We start from the raw sequence: 22,967 nt of genomic DNA, 5'->3' as shown, positions 1-22,967 counted from the left end.
TTTTCTTCACTAAATTGGTCCTTTCACCAAACAGATCAACTCTGGAAAAGATCTGATGTGAAAAGATCTGATGTGATAGGTCAAAAGACCAATTAGTTGCAAAATTATCAGAATTTGGCTTACTGTGTAAACACAGCCATAGAACTATATCTAAACAGGACACACAGAGCTGTTATATACCATTCCTGGCTGGAACATACCTTATAGAGCACACAGTTAAATGTGGGCACAGTAGGGTACTGTTAAAAGAGGCATGTTAATGCTGTGCTTGATCAAAACCATGCACACATCCATGTGGGTCTCCACGCCCAGGAATGAAGAACACTGACCAGTCTATCATAATTTAGTTTGGCAAATAAACCAAAAAAAGGTATCTATCCCTTTAAGAAGCCCCCACCATTCCATAACAGGGGGAGCGTGGGTAAAACCCTGGAACAGCGACTGAAAAAAAAGATCACCAACAGACGGTTTCAAGCTCCCCGCGACGGCAGCAGCCCCTGTTCGGATCGGCAATGTTGAGGATGGATGTAGCCTGCTAGAAAAAAAAGACACCGGGGCACAGTGAGAGAGAGAACACTACTGCTGTGTAACTATGGAGATCGTAAGTGGTCGCTTTCTTTGACAGGTGTCGGAACCGGACTGAATAAAAAGTATCGAAACCAGCTTCAAGGATGTACGCCAAGGGGAAAGGTGCTGTTGTGCCCTCAGATAACCAAGCAAGAGAAAAGTAAGTGGGAATAGTGCAATGTCACAAACACCAGCTAGAGACACTAATGCTAGGATATCTACTGTTATCTCCAAAGCTCACATACACCACCTCGCTTGTTGTCATAGAAAGGGTGCATATTAGGATACGATATGCTCTCCGTAGTTGTTTAGGGTCTTTGTTTTTCAGGTTGTGTTCTTGCATCGGTGAAGTCTTGTAGCCCTCCCTAACAAGCAAGCAGTTATTGGGGGTTGATTGCTAGCCTAGCTAAACGTTAGCTTACCAACGTTACCAAAGTAATTCCTACTCATGTCATTCTCATCCAGTACAGTATATTATTCACTTCAGGTATGACATTAGAGATATTAAACACCATTGGAAAATTTGTTTGTTTTTAAAACTGTCTGTGCAATATGTTGCATTTTAGAATTGTGTAGAAAAGAGAATCCCTACCTCTCTGGGTATTGGGAACAATGCATTCGTGAAGATGCTTGTGTGTTTCAGGAAGCCTGGGATTAGTTTATGATGAAATAACGTAGCTGACTTATAGCGTTTACAAAGTTGAAACCAATGTAACCGGTTTTGTTTCAATGTAACAAAGGAGTGTCCAACGTCCCAAAAAGTAACTATTCGAAATCACTCTACATTGTATGAACGTGTTTCTTCATACGAGTTACTGTTACGGTTATGCTAGAAGCTAGCTAGCGGCAAGTATGACAACTTTGTGTCCAAACAGTTTGTTTAGCTCTTATTAAAGAGTAAAATACGTGTCCTTTATAAAACGAGGTTTTCTATCATTTAAAATTGGCCACTATGCTGAGCATTTAGCCGAATAGTTGAGTTATAAACGAGGTAGTGTGCTAGCTCAGATAGCGGTAGCTTACCTATCCCTTTGTCTGCTAGCTACGGATACCGTTTTGTCCGTACAGGATGATGTTCCGCTAAACTGGCTGCTAGTACGACAGTAACTTTATCTTATCCACCCAGTGCTACTGTGTTCTTGCATTTATGTTTCGTTCCTAAACATGTTTGTCTCAACATGTGTTATTTGGTTTCTAAAGAGATTCCAAATGTGTATGGTATAACCTGCAGAACCAGATACTCATAAGTATGCACTGTGAACAACACAACTACTAGGCTATTCGTACTGATTTATTTGAACTTTACTGACAAGCTGTAGATGACTCTTTTTCCCGTGTCTTGCCAAATGCCGATGCCTTATTATTTGCCCATACTTTCCCCCACACATTTCAGTCCATATTTAAATAAAAGCTGTTCTAAGCCTTGTCCGTTGAATGTGCAAATAAATTGTCAACACATTTGTCTGCTCCTTCTGTGTATGTCGCTGCTGTGCTTGATATGATTATGTTCATCTCTACAATCTAGCCTAACTGATTTTATGAATCAACCTCAGAACTTGAGCTCAGGGCAGACCCTAGCTTAGCTCAGAAGGCAAACTTTTGTTGATTTTCCTCCCCTCTGTCTCTATTCTTCTGCCTCCTTACCTCCCCTCCCTCTCCTCCTCTGTCTCCTCTCCTTTCTTCCCCTCCTCTCCTCTCCAATGCTCAGTTCTCCCTTCCTCTCTTCCAAGTCCTCATCTCCCTCTTCTGTGTTGAATTATTGAGTGTCTGACTGAAGCGGTTGCTCTGTGCCGTGAGTCAGATGCGGTGTGTGCGTGCGGTCGCTCTGAGCTGGAGCAATGTGTGTGTTTCTCTGTCTGTTAGAAGGAGAGTGTGTGTCGGTGGGCTGGCTTATCCATGTTTAAAGGGGGGGGTTTGTCTGCAGCCGCAGGCAGGATGTTAGGTGTACTGGTGGTGAACATCAGGAGGGAAGTTTGTGTAAGAGAGAAAGGGACTGAGGAAGGAGTGAGCTGTCCCTTTGCTGACTGAGTAATTGTGCGTGTGTGCAGAGACACTACCTTCCCATCAAAACATCTCCCCAGTGTTGCAGCTCAAGAAACTCTCTTCCTCTCAATGCGTGAGCTTAAATAATGCAGCAGACCAGGTGCATGTAGCCCCCCCCACCCCGCGCACACACACAGACAGGCCTCTCATCACACATAAACATTTCATCAGTGCCCTTGTGGGGGAGGTCAGTAGTTTGATCGTCAACCATAGCCTTCTGTAAACGGTCAGAAGAAGACATGGTGTGTATGTGAGAGAGTAGACCTACACTAACCAAAGTCAGTGGTGTAGTGGAGGGTAAAGGCAGTTTAACCACCATGCATCCCCCTTCTGGCTTGCCTCTGAAGCTAAGCAGAGGCCCTCTTTCCTCTGGTCTAAAAATTAAAATAAAAAAAATCCCACTGCCCCAGGGCAGTGATTGGGGACGTTTCCCTGTGTAGAGTGCCGTGTTTCAGATGGGATGTTAAAGATCCCATGGCACGTATCATAAGAGAAGGGATGTTAACTCTGGTGTCCTGGCTACATTTCCCCACCTTTTGGGGAAAAATGCATTGAAAGTATAGGCAGCGTTACTTTATTCACCGTGAACGCTGATCCGTTTGTGTGTGTGTGTGCTGAGAGACCCACACTCTAAACCAGCAGTCTCAAAGAGCTAAGTGACTTTCAAATCATTGACTGCCCTGTGCAGGTGTGTGTGAGAGGCCTAACTGACCCAAGACTGACAGTAAACTTTACTACACCACCAGGCAGCCGCAGACAGTTTTGTGTGTGTGTGTGTGTGTTAGAACCACTACCTCTGACGTCCTGGCTCATAAATCACAGGCTCGCCTGTCTGAAGAGCTGCAACCTCACAATTACCTCCTACTCTTAAGAGGGTTCGTACTCTTCTCTGGCAGTGTGTTTGTCCTGTCTCACCAGTTGTTTTATCTGTGATCACAGGGTGGGAACACCCCTCAGCTATTTATGATCCTGTCCTGTGAGACAGCCCTTATGACTACACACACACACACACCAGACCTGGATTCAAATACATGTATATTTTGTTACTCAAATACACAGAAAATAAGTATTTAAATATTTTCAAATAATATGGGCCGAATCAACTACTTCTATTGTATTCGCAAGCTGTTGCGTCTCAACTGATGGCAGGCACAACACAAACCTCAGATGATGAAAGGTCTTAACTACAACATATGCGAATATAAAAAATATAGTTTATCAAGAAATTATAAAATAATTTTAATGTTTAAAAAAATAAATATATATATCAAACTCAACCGTTAGCCATGTCTTCATCACTAGAAAAGATGTCTCATGGTATGTAAAATGGGTCAACTTTGAGCACCTTAATCTCCTGGATGTTTTGCTATTCAGGTATAAGAAGTCAACTTTCTGACCATTTAGGTCATGGCCAAATATGTATGGGAAAGAAGTTTTACAGTTAGTTTTCTGCAATTCTACCCATTTTGCCATGGGGTGAAATGTTTGCAGTTTTAAAGAGGCACTATGCAGAAATTTCTCTTAATTCCAATAGTTAGCCTAACTTCCGTTTGACAAAACAAGCGAGTATAGTGTAGAGAATCATTGTACCATCTAGACTGCTGTGAAATTGTTTCCATAACCAAAAATATTTCATTTTCAACTCTTTGAAACTGGTGTACAAAAACGAAAGTAAAAGATGCAAAAATACAATTTAAATGGGAAGCATCGAAATAGTGCACATAGAACAGATACTTCTTCTTAGACTTCTTAGGCTTTCAATGAGTGACAGATCTGTAACTCACGTTTCTATTACTTTTGTCGGGTCGCCCAAAAGTTACATATTGTAGTTTTTGAAGCAAATTTCCAGCAGTTCTACACTTTATGATGTATGCCATGTTAAACCTTTCCATGTTAACCCTGACCTCGGCGTGCATTCATGAGTATAATGAAAACATGATACCTATTTGGAATGTTGAGAAACTGCCCTTTCAAATGACAATCAGTCAAGAAAGTATCTTACATGAAAATCTATGCTTTCCTCCCCCCAAATTACTGCACTTTACAACACTTTCTAATGAAGATAGAGAAAAACTTAGAGCATATTGAGTCTCTTGTTTTGTAAGGATTGAAAATCTCACATAAGAATAGAAATACCTTTTACTGTGAACAAGTTGTTTTAGTGACCAATGGTATTTAAAAAAATAATTCTATAGAATGTTCCTTGATCAGACACTTATCTGCGTAGTATATTCCACACATCTGCTCCAAAACAAATTACAAATAGAATTTAGTCTGACATGATAAGCAAAGGCATAAACAAGTAATATAATATTAATAAGACTAACTTTATTGGACGAATAATGTTAGGGAGTGCATTGTCTCATTCAAACCTGTAAAAAAACAAAGTTAGTTATCACCATCATAGCCATAACATTAAATACAACATTCATCTTAGGGATATTGTCATCGAAATGTATTTGGAATGACAGAATATGATAAAGGCATAATACCAATTGATTGGCTTTTACAACTTACATTTTTTTTTTCTCTACATTATTACACAGGCCTATCACGTGAGGAGTCAGAACGGGAACAATTTAAAAGCCCAACATTATTTTAGTCTTTACATGTCCTTTACATCTCCAAGGCCTTGAGAGTCATGTCTCAAACATGTAGGCAGGCTGGCATGCAGGATATATGGGAACAGGAAAAGACAACATACACGGGTGAGGAACATACATGAGAGAGTTATGGAGGAGCCACGGTGGGGGCCTCTGGTGGGCAGAGGAGTCGGCTATCTCAGAGTAGCTGCGGTGGACCTGGAAGCTGGTATGCAGCCGGTGTCTGGTAGGACTAGGAGGCAAGGCCAGTGGGGGGTAAGAGGGGGGACCAGAAGGGGAGAGGCAAGGGTGGAAACGGTCTGGGGAGGGGCGTTGGAAAGCCGGGGAGCAACGCTGGGGAGTGTCTAGTACCTGTGGGGGCAGGGGGACAGGCATCAAGCAGACTATCTCCTAAACCAGCCTGATCTGGCAAGCTCACATTATATTTCACTGCAAGTGAAGTAAACCCAGTGTGAGCACAGTGGTCAATCTGGTTTAATTGACATTTGAGTCATTTAGCAGACACTCTAATCCAGACTGACTTACTTGAACAGTTAGGGTTAATTGCCTTGCTCAAGGTCAGATCAAAATATATTTTTTTGTCACGTAGTCAGCTCAGGGATTCGAACCAGCGACCTTTCGGTTACTGGCCCAACGCTCTTAACTGCTAGTCTACCTGCTGACTTTTACTAGCCCATACCAGTGACAAACTTAGCTATGTTTGACAGTACACAGAAAATCTAGCTCACTTGTTTTGCCAGCTAGAAAGAAATGGCCCCAAAAGTGTCAGAAACGGAGGGAGAAGCAACTTTCTTTCCTCATCTGATCCACCTGGTGGTTTCTACTTTGAAGCTGTCAAAATTGCACTCGATCCACTCTCCTTCCAGTCATCTACCAGGGCACTGAGGCAAATGGAGGATTTGCTCCGTGACCTTTCATTGAAGTAAAAAAACAAGTTCCCGCCCATAAAGCCCTAAACCATTAATATATCTACTTGTAGATTTTGTGAAAATGGCAGTTTACGGAAATACATTTGGTGATTGGACGGCGGTGTTATTATGGCTTTAAACCATTGTTTAACTATTATTATGACATTAGAATGCTCTGGCTGGAAAGAGTTTTAATGATATCTGAGTGCGAAAGACCTGGTCGGTATTTGGCCATGATTACTACAAGTTTAGATTGGTAAATTAATCATCAAATTGTTAGCTGACATGGGTAATTTAGTGACTGACATAACAAGAGAAATTGCTGACGCACAACCAAATTTCGAACTTGCACCTTGTGTATTCTACTATTCTAAATCAGAACAGTAAGTTGAGGCCCCGACTGAGTTCCCAAAAACAACCTAGCGGCCTGGGGCCCTAAGCGACCGCTTACGCCTGCAGCCGGCCGTGCTCACGCAGTCAGCCTTGTTGTTCTAGTAGGTTTGTGTAATCCTCAACCAGATCTTTGCTAATGCTAACTCCTATGGCTTTTTCTATAGTTTTGCTAATGCAAGGTCCTGTTCTCCTCTGTTGCAGGTTAGCGCTGTACGTATATGAGTACCTGCTGCATGTAGGAGCACAGAAGTCTGCACAGACCTTCTTGTCAGAGGTAAGACGCACACACCTTTCTGTCTGACGTCGTCCTACCTCTAGCCTGGTGGTCGCCAACTTTGGTCCTTCCCAATAAGTAAGGGACTAGAGTGAGAAAGGTGGAGAATGACTGAGAGGGGGAGACTGGGGTAGAGGGATGTGGACAGGTAGCGGTAGCCTAGATGGTGGTAGAGGGAGACCGAGAGAGCGAAGGGGTAGAACGAGGTTTAACTGTGTCTGAGGACATTGACTGAGAGGTAGGGAAAGAAGGAGCGTATGGGAGAGTGCGGTTGCGAAAGAGGGACAGCGTTGCTTGGCTGAGACAGACTGATTATGTGTTCTTATCCTGTAGACCAGGGGTGTCAAACTCAATCCACGGAGGGCAAAGTGTCTGCGGGTTTTTGGTTTTTCCTTTCAATTAAGACCTACACAACCAGGTGAGGGGAGTTCTTTACTAATCAGTGACCTTAATTCAATCAAGTACAAAGGGGGAGTGAAAACCTGCAGACGCTCAGCCCTCAGTGGAATGAGTTTCACACGTACTCTACCGGCACACACCCACCCTGACAGTCTCCTCTCCTGCTGAGTTTAGAACTAGACAGCATGTTGCTTTCTCTCTTTCAGATACGATGGGAAAAGAATATTACTTTAGGGGAGCCTCCTGGATTCCTGCACTCGTGGTGGTGGTGAGTATCTCGGCCTCGTGCGTGCGCATCGTCTTGTGTTCACGCGTTTGTTTATTCCATTAGAATACTACCACTCCGTACCATTTACATTCAGATACATACGTATGTGTGTGTGAGCGCATGCCAGAGTGTGAGAGTAGTATGGTGAATAACTTATGTACTGTACATAGATGTGGTAAAGGAGTCAGTGGAAGGCAGATGTTCCGTTGACCAGATTGGCACACGTTCTAACAAAGTTGACATTTATCTACTGTAACAGGCCCACAATGTGGTTACTTAAGTCCGATTTGGATATCTGTTAGCTGTTTTCTCCAAGTAACGTTTAGAAGTGACTGCTAAATGCTAACTCCCGTTCGTATAAACTGGTTAGTATAGCTAGCATACAGAAATTGGTGGTGGTCAGTTGTTTTTAACTATATAATGCGATTGATTTGTAACGATGACATGAACATGTGTTGGGGTTGACATCCATACAAGCATTATATTGAGATTTCTACCTCAACATAGTGTGAAATACACATGTAAACAATAGCTTAGATGTAGGCTAATTTTGCTGGGGGGCAATGAGGAGAGTCGAGATCTTTCCCCCACGGTCCTTCATGCGTTTCCATGGCAATTCAATTGCTTTGGTGGAGTTCGCTTGACCTCTTTACCGCCTCTATTGGCTCATCAGGTGCTCCCTGACATGAACCCTCTTCCTCTATTTCCCGTTGCAGTGTATTCTGGGATTTGTATTGCGCGGCGCCGGACAGACGGGAGAACTGCGAACACTCCAGCGAGGCCAAGGCCTTCCATGATTACGTGAGTGACCGGCCCAAGTGTGTGTGTGTCTTCGTCCCGCCTCTTCCCGTGTGTGTGTGTGTGTGTGTGTGTGGCTATCGTCAGTGTGTGGAGATAATGGAATGGAGGTCTTAATCCAGTAAGCCCAGCACTGGGCCGGGGTTAAGCCAGGGATTTGTGGGTGGGTTTGTGTGTGTTGCAGCCCTGGCATCTGGCCCAGAGCAAGGGGGGCTTTCACGTCCTCAGTGCCAGAGAGAGCTGGTTAACCGTGTGTGTGCATGCTTTGTGTGCTCTGTTTTGTCTGCCTTGGCTGGCAACTGTTTGAGTGAAGTGCCAGTTTGCCAGTCTCGAGGACCAGATGCTCACTCAAACACACAAGGTGTGTGTCTATATCCATGTCTAGCATTCTGGCAGGGGGAGCGTGCATCTCTGTCTGTGTGCGTGTCTGTGGCCTCAGTCAGACATGCTGTTTTCTAAATCCATAGAAAACTAATTATTTAGTTCTCCTGTAACTCCTTGCCTTCTTCCCTCGCTCATTTTGGGGGGGGGGGGTTTACCACTCTTCTCTCCCCCTTTTTTTTTCTCGCTCCCTCTCTCCATCTTCCAGTGTTTGTTTGTCTTACCATTGAAAAGGTCAATAATGTGTTGAGCACCATTGATCTGTCCATTTCTGTGTGTGTGGGCTGGATAGATCAATTCCATTCAGTATCGGTGAGCCACATACCACAGCGCCCAATCAAATCATCAGTTTTGATTTGTTGATTCATTATTCATGGTGGTGGATTCCTATAGGCTGAGCCAGACGTTAACCTTCCCCTGTGGTGCTTCCTGTCACTGTGTGTGTGGGATGGCGTGTGTTGATATTTATTTCTGTTTGTGTGTGTGAGTGATAGTCAACCATGTAGCTGTATTGATGTACAGTTATTTGTCATTGATGTGTAGGGTTTGTCTGTTTTGTCGATATGTCAAGCATGATGCCAGTAGCCTGGTTAATGGTATTTCTATACGAACCTTGACCTCTGGTATGATAGGTAGAGTTTTCACCATATTGCCTATCTCTATCCAATTATTTCATATCCACACAAGTGGCTAGGGCCTGGTTAGAGGTTGTTACTGAAAACTCGTCACTCTCACTCTCTCTCGGTCTCTTTCTCCTACCTCCCTCTTCTCCCCCTCTGAGAGGGGGATGCTAGAGGGACAGGGAGCAAAGGACCAGTCTCCATAGCAACAGCTTCGACTAGCTACTGCAAGAGAGATGAGAGAGGGGGAGTGAGCAAAAGGAAGTGAGAGCGACGGGGAAGAGAGGAGAGGTTAGGGCCGTGGGAGGGGAGGAGAGGTGAGGTGAGGTGGGGGTAGGGCAGGTGAGGTTAGGGCCGTGGGAGGGGGAGGTGAGGTTAGGGCCGTGCGAGGAGAGGAGGAGTACAGATGTTTGGAAAGGGTTAAGGGGAATGAGCCGGGGAAAGAGAGCAAGATGGAGGGAGACCCTATGTTGTCCCCAGAGACTCAGTGGCCTGTTCATGGGCAGAATTAGCATAAATGTATAAAGACAAGGTGTGTGTGTGTCAGTTTAACAGAAAGTGGAAAGGGCAGGGTTTCGGATGGTTTGTGTGTGTGCTTCATCTTTTAACGTGTGTGTGTGTGTGTGTGTTGCAGAGTGCGGCAGCAGCCCCCAGTCCTGTGATGGGGAACATGCCTCCTAATGATGGCATGCCAGGAGGACCCATGCCGCCTGGCTTCTTCCAGGTAAAACTCCCTCTATTCATCCCTCTCTTTTGCTACCTCCCTCGCCCCTCACTTTACGCATGGTAAATCTCCCTCTTGTTGTCATCCCTCCCTCCACTCCACCAATCATCTTCACCATCCATTACTTTATTCTCTCTCTTCCTAGATCTCCTCACACTCCTTTTTCACCTCCCTCTCTTTCTCTCCACCCCCCTCTTTCTCTCCACCTCCAATAATCCCTCAGTCCTCTTCTCTCATATATATATATTAGATGTCGACCGATTATGATATTTCAACGCCGATACCGACTATTGGAGGACCTTTAAAAACATTTTAAAAACATTTTAAAAAAATCGGCTTTTTATGTATTTGTTATAATGACAATTACAACAATATTGAATGAACACTTTAACTTAATATAATACATTAATAAAATCAATTTAGCCTCAAATAATTAAACATGTTCAATTTGGTTTAAATAATGCAAAAACAAAGTGTTGGAGAAAAAAGTAAAAGTGCAATATATGCCATGTAAGAAAGCTAACGTTTAAGTTCCTTGCTCAGAACATGAGAACATATGAAAGCTGGTGGTTCCTTTTAACATGAGTCTTCAGTATTCCCAGGTTAGAAGTTTTAGGTTGTAGTTATTATAGGAAATATAGGACTATTTCTCTCTACCATTTGTATTTCATTAACCTTTGACTATTGGATGTTCTTATAGGCACTTTAGTATTGCCAGTGTAACAGTATAGCTTCCATCCCTCCTCGCTCCTACCTGGGCTCAAACCAGGAACACAACGACAACAGCCACCCTCGAAGCAGCATTACCCATGCAGAGCAAGGGGAATAACTACTCCAAGTCTCAGAGCGAGTGACGTTTGAAACGCTATTAGCGCGCACCCCGCAAACTAGCTAGCCATTTCACATCGGTTACACCAGCCTAATCTCGGGAGTTGATAGGCTTGAAGCACAGCGAAGAGCTTCTGGCAAAACGCAGGAAAGTGGTGTTTGAATGAATGCCTACGAGCCTGCTGGTGCCCACCATCGCTCAGTCAGACTGCTCTATCAAATCATAGAATTAGTTATAACATAACACACAGAAATACGAGCCTTAGGTCATTAATATGGTCGAATCCGGAAACTATCATCTCGAAAACAAGACGTTTATTCTTTCAGTTAAATACGGAACCGTTCCGTATTTTATCTAACGGGTGGCATCCATAAGTCTAAATATTCCTGTTACATTGCACAACCTTCAATGTTACGTCATAATTACGTAAAATTCTGGCAAATTAGGCGGCCCAAACTGTTGCATATACACTGACTCTGCGTGCAATGAACGCAAGAGAAGTGACACAATTTCACCTGGTTAATATTGCCTGCTAACCTGGATTTCTTTTAGCTAAATATGCAGGTTTAAAAATATATACTTTTGTGTATTGATTTTTAGAAAGGCATTGATGTTTATGGTTAGGTACACATTGGAGCAACGATACGCACCGCATCGATTATATGTAACGCAGGACACGCTAGATAAACTAGTAATATCATCAACCATATGTAGTTAGCTAGTGATTATGATTGATTGATTTTTTTATAAGATAAGTTTAATGCTAGCCAGCAACTTACCTTGGCTTCTACTGCATTCGCGTAACAGACAGGCTCCTCGTGGAGTGCAATGTAATCAGGTGGTTAGAGCGTTGGACTAGTTAACTGTAAGGTTGCCAGATTGAATTCCCCAAGCTGACAAGGTAAAAATCTGTCGTTCTGCCCCTGAACGAGGGAGTTAACCCACCGTTCCTAGGCCGTCATTGAAAATAAGAATGTGTTCTTAACTGACTTGCCTAGTTAAATAAAGATTTTTTAAAAAGTTGTAAAAAAATATATACAGATTTCCGATTGTTATGAAAACTTGAAATCGGCCCTAATTATTCGGCCATTCCGATTAATCGGTCGACCTCTAATATATATACACACACACACACACAGCCAGACAGCGTGATGGACAGCCCTGGCATTTGGCAGCAGCGATGATAAGGTGGAACGGAGAGAGATGGGCCTCAATGTGTTTGTTTCTGTGGCTACCACTTCATTGTTTGTCGAGAGAACTAGTGAGAGGGCGAGAGAGCTGAAATGAAAGAATGGGAGGGAGGAAGTAGGTGAAAGTGGGAGATGGCAAGAGAATAGTGAGGGAGCGAGAAAAGAGGAGAGGCACGGAAGTGCTATTTATAACACAAGTGAGGGAGGAGGGTGTCTGTGCTTGTGTTGTCCTTTTTGTACAAGTGGCCTTATCATTAGCAAGAGCTGTTTGCTGCAAATATGCCTGTGTTGCTATTATCGTGTGTGTGCTTGGTGTTTGTTCGCTAATAATAATTGTAAAAAAAATTGAAGACCCACACACACAACTAAGAAAACAAATCTGAAGTCATTCATGCACATTCAAGCAGTTCCTCAGTCTAGTTGCATGTCCTGATGTTGAACAGTGTGGGGTGGACAGTGACAACATGCTGTCGGCTCCTCTGATCCACTGTTGTTCTGAGCTGTGTGTTTTAGCTGTGTCAACATTGCCCTCTAGTGGTGAAGACACCCTCTTACCATGGATTAGGAAAAACGGCCTCTCCCACTCTGTGTTCTGATTGGCTACTGCCCAGCTTCTCTTCCACATCCCTGATTGGCTTGCTCCTGCAGGTGTAACTGTTAGCTCCTCCCTCTCTCTGATGTCACTCTTCCCTTCTCTCAGGGTCCGCCAGGCTCCCAGCAGTCTCCTCACGCACAGCCCCCCCATGGCATGGGACCACACGGACAGGTACACACACACACACACACACACACACACACACACACACATTAATAATTGACTCTCCTCTGGAGCTGTTCTCGGGGGGGTGGGGGGGGGGGTTGAAGCTTTAGCCTCCACACAGACACACTCCACCTACACCTTATCAATAAAACAAAAGATGAGCCACTGTGGACTTACACACTGAGTGCACAGATGCACATGTGCACAGGACAGACAAAACACACACAATGCTCTACATGTAACACTACATGTAAGGCTAAGGGATGAGAGCAAAGCCTGCGTCCTTGAAGACAAGCTTCCTCTGTAAAATACCTTGTTAATTAGCCTGCTCATTGTTTTAGTTTTCTGTGTTCTCACCCCCTTCCACATCCTCCATTCACATTCTGTCCATCTGTCTGCTCAACTCCTTTTCAGTAGGAATGACAAACTCTCTCTGTCTCTCTTAGCCTTTCATGTCGCCAAGGTTTCCAGGTGGACCCCGCCCCTCTCTCCGAATGCCAAATCAGGTATGGACCACACGCTCACCTATACAGCTGAACATGTACTTTCAGGTAAGTATGTGCTGGTGGTCCATACTCACGATCGCCCTTTCTCTCGTCCATCTGTTTCCCTCAGCCTCCCGGGGGAATCCCTGGTTCTCAGCCTCTCCTGCCAAACAGCATGGACCCCACCAGACCACAAGGTAGGGGTGTGTGTACGCGCGCACGCACATTACTCACGCTTGTGTTTATGTAAGCTTGCAGTTTTTCAAGTGGCGTTCCTCTCTGAGAACGCCGGTTCCCCCAGGACTTTACAGATCTAGGGGTCATCTGAGGGGAAGATAGGATAGTGTGGGTCTCTGAGTTTTGGCTTGAGATTACAGGTTCAGATGAGAGATTACTGTTTAACCCAACAGGGGTCCCAGTTAATGAGGTTAGAGGAGAGTTTAGTCTGTTGCCTGCCATTAACCCTGCCTTCCAGGTTCAGACTGACCATATGTGGATTAGGTGTGGAGGTGACCATCTCATTGGATAAAAGCGTTTGCTAAGTGAATCGAATGATCCGTATTAGACCATCGCATAGTGTCTTTAACTACCAGTGTGTGTTGGTGTTAAGACTGCGTTCTTATGTTTTCTCCTATAGGACATCCTAATATGGGCGGGCCAATGAGAATGAACGCTCCACGAGGAATGGGGCCCATGGGTCCACAGGTAAGTGTACACACACACACACACACACACACACACACACACACACACACACACACACACACACACACACACACACACACACACACACACACACACACAGACTCTATAGTTTTGACACTGTATCTCTTCTCACTATGTAGAACTATGGGGGTATGAGACCTCCTCCTAACTCCATGGGTGGTCCTATGCCTGGGATGAACATGTAAGTGTTCCCTCCGTAGGGAGAAATACAGTCTATCCCATAGCACCAGCTTCATGGTTGAATATCGAAGGCCCCGACATCATGAATGTTGAACTGTTGTTTTCTTGGTTTATGGCAGTGTTTCCCTATACTTACAGTCTCTGTCTCTGTCTCTCAGGGGACCTGGTGGTAGAGGGCCGTGGCCTGGTCCCAATGCTAACTCAGTAAGTTGTTTCCTCCTCGCTCAATTTGCCATAGATTAGATGATTCATTACAATGATTATTATTTAAGATGGCTTGAAAATGTACTATACTGCCCTCTTGTTGCTGGAGGCAAGAACTACTGGTTAGTTGAGAATCTCTCCTGGCGGTAACTATGACACCGTAACCTCTAGTTTCCCTTCTCTCATCACAGATACAATACTCCTCCTCATCTCCAGGCCACTATGTGGTGAGTAGCCAACCGTCAGTGTTCAATAACACGTCAGTTATAAAACGGTTCCTTAGCTGTTGAAATGGGAAATTGTGTGCACTGTTCTTATTGACCTTTTTGAACTGTTTCCCAGGGTCCTCCAGGAGGAGGGGGGCCGCCCGGAACTCCCATCATGCCCAGCCCAGGTGGTACGTCAATTAAATATGTCCACCCAGCACCAGTACTATATTTAGACACTATGTGTGTTGCCCCTCTCTCTGGACTAATGTTGTGCTATTGTGTTTGTCTCCCCCAGACTCCAACAACTCCAGTGAAAACATCTACACTATGATGAACCCTATAGGACCAGGAGGAAACAGACCCAACGTGAGTCACATAACACGTCGTATTCCACCGCTTGACTTCATGCAGCGTAACACCACAATACAGTATGACTTTATCCCCTGCTGATTAGATAGGGCAATAAAACCAGTCTGAAGGTCCAGTTTCGCTGAGACATCTTTATCTTCTGTGTGTGTGTGTTCTCTCCCAGTTCCCTATGGGCCCGGGGCCTGATGGACCGATGGGCGCTATGGGAGCCATGGAACCTCACCACATGAACGGCTCACTAGGTGGGTGCTATGACAGGGTTATGAAACCTGTTATAATGCAGTCGTAAGGGTGACATAATGTTCAGTGCATGGATGAACTGTTTTGAATCTCATCTCTCTCTCATGGTCTCTCAGGCTCTGGGGACATGGACGGGTTGCCAAAGGTGAATATAAATCCCCTTTTCTACAACATTTGACTTGAATCTCTCAAACAGACAAAGGGTTTACAGTCAGAGGGACATGTCTTGGTGCTGCTGGTCAAATAACTGGTGGTACGACATATTTGTAGAGTTATCTTACTCTCTCTCTATCTATCTCCAGAACTCTCCTAACAACATGGGGGGTATGAGCAACCCTCCCGGGACGCCGCGGGACGATGGAGAGATGGGTGGAAACTTCCTCAACCCATTCCAAAGTGAAAGTGTGAGTACTGCTGGCCGATGACCCCTGACCCTTATACCTTGACCCCTAAAGAACCAGGGTGGGTGACCTGGTATGTAATGTTGGAGCGTTTACATTTTTCACTCATGTCTGCCACCCCCCCCCCCCCCCCCCCCCCCTTCCCTTTCTCTCTTCACAGTATTCACCCAACATGACGATGAGTGTGTAATTTTAATTTCTTTATTTTTGTATTTTCTTTTGGTTATTTTTGTTTTTGTACCTTTCCACCTGGATTTTTCCAACCCCTCACCTTGGATCGGACTCATTCTGCCTTTCCCACCTCACCTCCACCCCCTCGGAACTCTCGCCGCTACCCAGGCTTCTAGGACAGCCCTGGGGCATGCTGGGCCTCTAGTGAAGGCGGAGCTTCCCGACGCTGTCTGTGGCATAGACAGGAAACAGAGACACAGGAAGTCCCTACTCTCTAACCCCGCCCCCTGCCTCTCTGACTTCTTGTCAGGCTCTGGACAATGAGAGCGGGGATGAGAGGAAGAAGGATGGAGAGACTGGATAACATGGACACCCTTCAGGACACAGCATGGTAGGGTTCTGTCAGTAACTGTCTGGAAGCTCGACAAACATTACATTGGCATTCACTTTTCTTTTGATGTTTTTATTGTTTCTAGTGGATTTGATTGTTTCTAATGGATACAGGGGTGGAACAGGGAATGAATCTCGAATGATCCCCTTTTCCCTATGTAGTGCACTACTTTAGAGGAATAGGGTGTCATTTGAGACGTAGACATGGAAGTGTCGTCTAGCCCCCATCCCCCTCGTTCACTCTGTGTATACATTTAAAAAAACAAGTGTTGTGATGTTTTCCATTTACTCTGTATGTAATGTACTATTGCTATTCTTTTATAATATTTTATTGTTATGATTTAATAATATTATGATGATTCTGGTTATTTTAAAATGTAGGATTTAATTTCTGGAGTTTTTGTTGTTGTTGAAAGGGCATGCACCCACTGATGACCTCTTCGTTAGTAACTTCACAGGACGGTGAACCTTCACTAGTCTCCTTAAGGAAAACCCACAGGATATACACAATCTACTGCCCCCTCTTTGCCTAGTCAGAGAACAGCACCTTGGTGCATCATGGTACTTTAAATAGTAATGTCCCTCTCCATCCCCCTGAGAAGGCGTTTTCTCTGTAGTAGACTAAGTGACCCTGAACATGCAGAGGAGGCACAGTTGTATTTATTTGTTTAATTTTCCTTTGAGACAAACTTACTGTCAACCTGTTCTATCTGCACACTCCGGAATCACTCGGCACCAATCAGCATCCATCTCCTAGAGGAAGACATCTTGGAAGTGTCTGGTTTTTGTTTTAATTGTATTTTTTACCCAGAGGGCAGTTCTTCTGTGAAATTATTCTGCTTGGATGCTTAAAGGACTCTTGTAACAGAGCTGAGCCAATCAGGAGTTGGTGTGGCAATTGCCATGGTAACTGGCTGTCAAGACCCCCCCCCCAAGAGGACAACATTTGTCCTTACTCACACACAACCAACCAACCAATCGGCCTACCTACACCATCCAACCTTCCCAACCACCTCTCTCTCCTTTTGTGACGTCTCCATCTGTCTTTTGGTTTGTTTTGTAAATACTGTAAAGTGAATTTTGATATCATGACATTTTGATATTTCCCTCACAACCAATTTACTGATGAGAAATGAGTTGATTCAGACCAACTGGGTTTGAAAGAGACAATGTGTGTTTTTTTGTTTTGTTGGTACAGTACCTCACTGTTCAACGCAGACACAACTAGGGCCAGGAGGAACACTCTTTATTGGATCATTATGTAGTTAGGAACTACAACTAACGTTAGAGTCCAGAGGATTTCCTGGCCAGGTCAAGCTGTTAGGGAAATCTCCTGTCCCTAGTAACGATAGATGAAAAGAAAATGATTGTTTTCTATTAAGGATTTTTCTGTATTTGAATTGAGGAAAGATGTTAACACAGTTTCTTAATGATATGAAGAGAGAGAGTTAAGGGGGGGAAAGGCTTCTGGTGTATTTTGAGATACTGCTGTATAGATTCAACTCTGAACCATATTCACTAAGGGCAAATCTGAAATGCACACAATTCCCTATATAGTGCACTACTGAAGCCAAAAGTAGTGCACTACATAGGGAATTGGGTGCCATTTGGAACGTGCCCTAGTTTGCACCAGTGCAAAGTGTTTATTGTTGGAAGAGGATAATTATTGGAAAACGAACCGTGAAACTGTTTGTTTTTAAAATGTGAGATATTTACCTAACATAACTAGGGCTAGGAGTGTTTTATATGTCCTTGTCAGTGGAGGCTGGTGAGGGGAGGATGGCTCATAATGTCTGGAATGGAGCGTGGAACCATGTTTGATGTGTGCAACATTTCACTGATTCGGGCTCCAGCCATTAGCACAAGCCCGTCGTCCCCAATTTAAGGTGCACCGACCTCCTGTGACCCTTGTCGTTTCATGACCTTCATTTGACCTTTCCACTCTGCCCATACGGAAGAGGAGGACTCTTTATATCTGTGACCGCATGGGCAGCGCCATTGAGGTTCCAACCCATAGGAACTCCCATCCGGTTGACTGCTTTGACTACTTTAGTATGGTGGAAGCCGTCAATGGCGCTGTCCATGCTAAAAAACGCATTTTGGCCACTATAGGCCTCTATCATTCTCTATGGCTCTACCTTTTTCAAGTTGTGTTTCCTGACTGTGACCTGTTCAGGGAAACCTCCTGGCCCTAGTTCTTCCATTCTGATTGCGAGGTGTCAAACTCTGCACCGGTGCAAACTCCTCTCCTGTATGTAAAATCAACGTTGTCACATTGTTGGGCATTTCTGTGTTTCTATGGTGACGTATAATACTGCTTCATACTGGGAGGGTTGAAAGGAGGGGACAGCGGGTAAGGAAACATGTTACTGTTCCTTGGGTTTATCCATCTCGCTAGTCTAAAGTAGTGTCCTCCTCTCCCTTCACCTGCACTGACGTGGAAGCTGGATCTGTGCAGATGAAGGAGATGACGTGAGGAGAGGAAGCCACTTTAGATTTGAGACGCAGACCATGTTTTTCTCTGACGACAAAGCAGTATTGAATACGAGGCAGTTTGTTTTTCAGAACATTTAGTCCATTTTACAATGATCCTGTGTTTTAAATTCTGTTAATCCCTTTTTAGATTGGGTGATACTTTGATTTGAAGATCCAACTGAAAGAGAACGCTGACCTATCTCTTGCAGTGCTGTATATATAAATGATCCCATGACATTTGGTTGGAATATTGCCATATTCAGGTTCTTTTCAAAAGCAGGGGGACCATAATCTAAGGGGGCAACACGGTATCATGGCAATCTGGATTAAACATTGTGAAGAACTGCTTCCTGGGTTTGCTTTGTATTTCCTGATAGGCTAGTTTCCACTCCTAAATGTCTTGTGTAGTAATAAAATGTTTCCTATTTGTACGTTTTCTTTGTTGTAATAAAGTTTCTTGAGAGACTGATAAAGTTGCTTATTGGGGGGAGAAAATAAAAGGTGGGAGATCTTGCATCAACAATAAATGTCATTTGTTTTGGGTTTTTCACAGAGTCTTCAGTTTTTATTCCCCTGTGTCCTTCTCGTTGTTGTAGATACATTCAAAAAAACAAATAAAATTAATTCACTACTTTTGCCAAGACATTTAGTTCTTTCAGCACCTTTTTATTAGAGGCTTCTAGTTCCCATCACCTCAATTAGTTTGCTCTCTCGCACTGCTGACGATGAAGGCAAAGGACGTGTCTGTGTGTTTACAGGCCTATCTAAAGGCAGAACAGCCAGTAAAAACATTCCTCCATGTCCACAGGTCTTTTATCACCATTCTGTGTTCTGACAAGATGGCGCCGACAGACATGGCACCTCTGCTTCTAGCTCCTAAGCAACTTTGCAGTATTTTTTTGTTTTTGTGACGAGCGTTTCACTACACCCGCAATAACATCTGCTAAATATGTGTATGTGACCAATAAAATTTGATTTAGAGTGCTGTTTCTGCACACACACCCCTCTGGGCTGTTTGAACTCAGTCGGTGGTCTGCCAGATGAAGGCCGTTCAAAGCTGACTTCTATCAGTCCTTCCCAGTGCCTTTGTAGTGTGGAGACTCAGCAACAGGTGACATTTAGAGCTGAAAACCATTGACAACTTTGAACGCTCACCGCTACCCACGCCTGCCCTTCACCTGAGACAGGACCCACCCTCCTCGTACAGGAGAGAGGTAGAATGGAGTGAGATGGAGAGGAAGTAGGAGAGAGAAGAGGATGTGTATCGGTGTCCAGTCGGCTGAAGTTGTCTGCTGCCAATATGTGATGTGTGGATCTCCACTTCGTCTGGAGTGAAACCTTAACAATCTACCCAGGACCTCAGACAACCCAGGTACGTTTGGATGCTAACTCACTATTTGACTTTCGCCTGTCTGTTTGACTGCCTCTCTCTTTTTCTTACTATCTCTCTACCTTTTCCTCTCCTCCAGACCATGTCGGTCCCCCAGGACCTCCTGCCAGACGGCAGTCCCCTGATTGGAGCAGCGAGGCTGGGGAAGCTTCGCCTCGTTAGGCTGCTCCTGGAGGGGGGTGCCCAGGTCAACGAGAGAAACCCAGGAGGAGAGACTCCTCTCCTGGCTGCGTGTAAAGCCCTGAGAGGGGAACCCACTGGACCTGGAACCCTGAAACTGCTCAGATACCTACTAGACAACCAGGTCTGTCTGCTTATAAATGAGAGCTCTGTAGGTTTAATTTCCCCTTGTGGGATTCTATCCTATTCTAAACAGGCCCACTGTGTGTGTGTGCCTACCTACATCCTAACCCCATCCTATCTTTCCCCACCCAGGCAGACCCTAATGCCCAGGACCGGTCAGGCCGTACAGCTCTGATGTATTCCTGTATGGAGAGGGCTGGAGCTCAGCTAGCCTCTACTCTCCTCTCAGCTGGAGCTGACCCCAGTATGGAGGACTACTCTGGAGCTTCAGCTATGGTCTACGCTATCAACGCACAGCACCAGCCTACACTACAGGTCAGGAGAGAAGAGGGGGGTGTGTGTGTGTGTGTGTGTGTGTGTGTGTGTGTGTGTGTGTGTGTGTGTGTGTGTGTGTGTGTGTGTGTGTGTGTGTGTGTGTGTGTGTGTGTGTGTGTGTGTGTGTGTGTGTGTGTGTGTGTGTGTGTGTGTGTGTGTGTGTGTGTGTGGAACCAGTAGTCCCCACCAGTAGTCTCCACAAGAATTGTAAACAAACAAACATTTGGCCAACTGGGGACATTTTGTTGGTCCCCACAAGGTCAAATGCTATTTCTAGGGGGTTAGGGTTAAGGTTAGAATTAGGTTTTGGGTTAGAGTTAAGAGTATGGGTTAGGGAAATAGTATTTTGAATGGGACTGAATTGTGTGTGTCCAAAAGGTTAGTTATACAAGACTGTGTGTGTGGTAAAATTATTATAACTGACCATTACATACCCCAGGTGCTACTGGACGCATGTCGTGCCAAAGGCCGTGACATCATCATCATCACCACGGAGATGGGTGTGAGCGGAGGGCCGGTGACGAGGCGCTACCTGAACGTTCTGCCGTCTCCCGATGCATCACCTGTCACCTGCATGTCACCCTCTGACATCATCATCAAGACGGGCTCACCTAACTCACTTGAGGGAGAGAACGTGTTCAATTTCAGAGGATCAGGTTAGAGGGAGGGAGGGAAGGAAGGTGTTAAACAACTCAGGAACCTGTCTCATCCTTTCTTATCTCATCCCAGGTAAGAGGGGGAGTGGCAGCAGCAGCAGATTCTCCCCATGTGAGCTGAGTCCAGTGGACCAGTCCTGTATCACCCCTCCCAGACAGCGACAGTGGTCTGAACCATGGCTAGCTATTCACAATCTGGCTCGACTAAACAAGGTCTACCAAGAGGGAAGGAGGGAGAGGAAGGTAGAGGAAGAGAAAGAGGGAAGAGAGGAAGGAGGAAAGGGAGAAAAAGGTTATCTTGATCACGGCTTGAAGAAGGAAAGGAGGGAGAAGGCCGAGCAAGAGGAAGAGGTGGGAGATGACAAGGAGAGTCAATCTGTCCATCTCTACCATAAGGAAATCACTTCCGGGGCCTCTTGTTCTCTCCTCTTTCCTACAGAGGAGCACCTTTTCCAGGCAGCCAAGAGCAGACTGTCCCCTGAGAGGAGGCTAGCCCCTGGAGGTTCCACCTTGGATTTATACAGAGAACACCCCAGTACTCAAACTGCTTTACATTGTAGAGGGGGATCTAATCTCATCGGAGGCGACCCAATGACCCGGAAGTGCTCTGTGGACAGACTTCCTCCCTGCTCTCCCTCTCGCTGGCAGGGGGCTCGTAGGAACACCCTCCCCTCCTTGACTCCAGCTCCACCCCTTCTTCACCTGCCTCCCCTATCATGTCATGAGTCTCACCTACAGGTCCCACCCCTTGGCCTACCTGTTGCAGGTGTAGGTATGGTGTGTCGGACGCAGATGCCCTCCCCCTCCCCTCTTTCTCTCACTCCCCCCCTTTTTCGCACTCTCTCCTCCTCCCCCGCTCTTCCCTTTAAAGCAATATTTAGACCAGGCTTTCTGCCTCCTCTACCCCTCTCCACCTCCTCCTCGTCCTCCGTTTTTCCCCCTCTCCCTCCCTCCAGTGAGAGGTCACCTCGACGTCACTCTATCCAGCTGGAGCCGCTGAGAGGAGACGAGGAGAGGAGGAGGAATAGAGGAAGAACAGAGGAGACAAGAGGGAGAGGAGGAAAGGAGGAGCGGGAGTGAGACCCTATGTTAGCTGTTGTGGTGTAATATGTGTAGTTACTTGTAATAACCTCTAGAGCATGCTCTAGAGACACTTATTTAGTGCTTGCTGTCCTGAATGTGTGCATTCATATCAACAGTCTAAAGCAATAATCTCCAATCCAAAGAATTATTTGGAATCATTTGTTTATTAGATATTTCCTATTTATACTGTATGGGTAATAAAACCCAGCCTTTATTCACTTGTGTTGTAGCTTTTTCCCCACACCCACACTGAAAGTTGTCGCTGTCACTGAACTTTAGTCTGTCTTGCTTTATGATAGTCACATGCCCCTACCTTTACAAGAAGTCAGTCAGTATTCTTAGTGAGGGCTTTAAAGCAAATGTTAATTTGACTGTGTACTTTAACTACAGGATCGGTGTCCCGTCAACGGGACGGTTGAGCTAACGTAGGCTACTGTGATTTGCATGAGGTTGTAAGAAACAAAAAAAAATCTCAGGACATTGACATATCTGAAATGGGCAGAAAGCTTCAATTTTTACTAATCTAACTGCACTGTCCAATTTACAGTAGCTATTACAGTGAAGGAATACCATGCTATTTGAGGAGAGTGCACAATTATGAACTTGAAAATGT

General features: G+C 45.0%; 2 protein-coding genes across 5 annotated transcripts; both read left to right on the top strand.

Annotated features, from left to right (window-relative positions):
- Positions 1-449: 449 nt before the first annotated feature.
- Positions 450-19,238, top strand: LOC129859728 (single-stranded DNA-binding protein 3-like). Of its 3 annotated transcripts, none has more exons than XM_055929830.1 (18): positions 450-727; positions 6,716-6,788; positions 7,394-7,455; positions 8,172-8,256; positions 9,889-9,978; positions 12,698-12,763; positions 13,204-13,263; positions 13,373-13,439; positions 13,880-13,947; positions 14,088-14,149; positions 14,307-14,352; positions 14,544-14,579; positions 14,695-14,746; positions 14,857-14,927; positions 15,094-15,172; positions 15,287-15,315; positions 15,473-15,574; positions 15,911-19,238. In XM_055929830.1, the coding sequence occupies exons 1-18, from the start codon at positions 672-674 to the stop codon at positions 16,064-16,066; spliced, it is 1,260 nt and encodes a 419-aa protein (XP_055785805.1). In that variant the 5' UTR covers positions 450-671; the 3' UTR covers positions 16,067-19,238. The 3 variants fall into 3 exon arrangements, with proteins under 3 accessions (XP_055785805.1, XP_055785804.1, XP_055785806.1); XM_055929829.1 differs by having other exon boundaries at positions 451-727; positions 14,695-14,749; XM_055929831.1 differs by having other exon boundaries at positions 451-727; positions 14,695-14,749; positions 15,732-16,004.
- An 86-nt stretch (positions 19,239-19,324) lies between these two features.
- Positions 19,325-22,568, top strand: LOC129859727 (ankyrin repeat domain-containing protein 34B-like). Of its 2 annotated transcripts, XM_055929827.1 has the most exons (5): positions 19,325-19,979; positions 20,077-20,301; positions 20,433-20,615; positions 21,055-21,271; positions 21,345-22,568. In XM_055929827.1, exons 2-5 carry the CDS (start codon positions 20,080-20,082, stop codon positions 22,349-22,351), a joined length of 1,629 nt encoding a protein of 542 aa, XP_055785802.1. In that variant the 5' UTR covers positions 19,325-19,979; positions 20,077-20,079; the 3' UTR covers positions 22,352-22,568. The 2 variants fall into 2 exon arrangements, with proteins under 2 accessions (XP_055785802.1, XP_055785801.1); XM_055929826.1 differs by lacking the exon at positions 19,325-19,979 and having other exon boundaries at positions 19,987-20,301.
- The last annotated feature ends 399 nt before the right edge of the window (positions 22,569-22,967 follow it).

The sequence above is a fragment of the Salvelinus fontinalis genome, chromosome 7, assembly GCF_029448725.1.
Source record: "Salvelinus fontinalis isolate EN_2023a chromosome 7, ASM2944872v1, whole genome shotgun sequence".
NCBI lineage: Eukaryota > Metazoa > Chordata > Actinopteri > Salmoniformes > Salmonidae > Salvelinus > Salvelinus fontinalis.
This window is presented reverse-complemented; position numbering and strand designations above follow the sequence as displayed.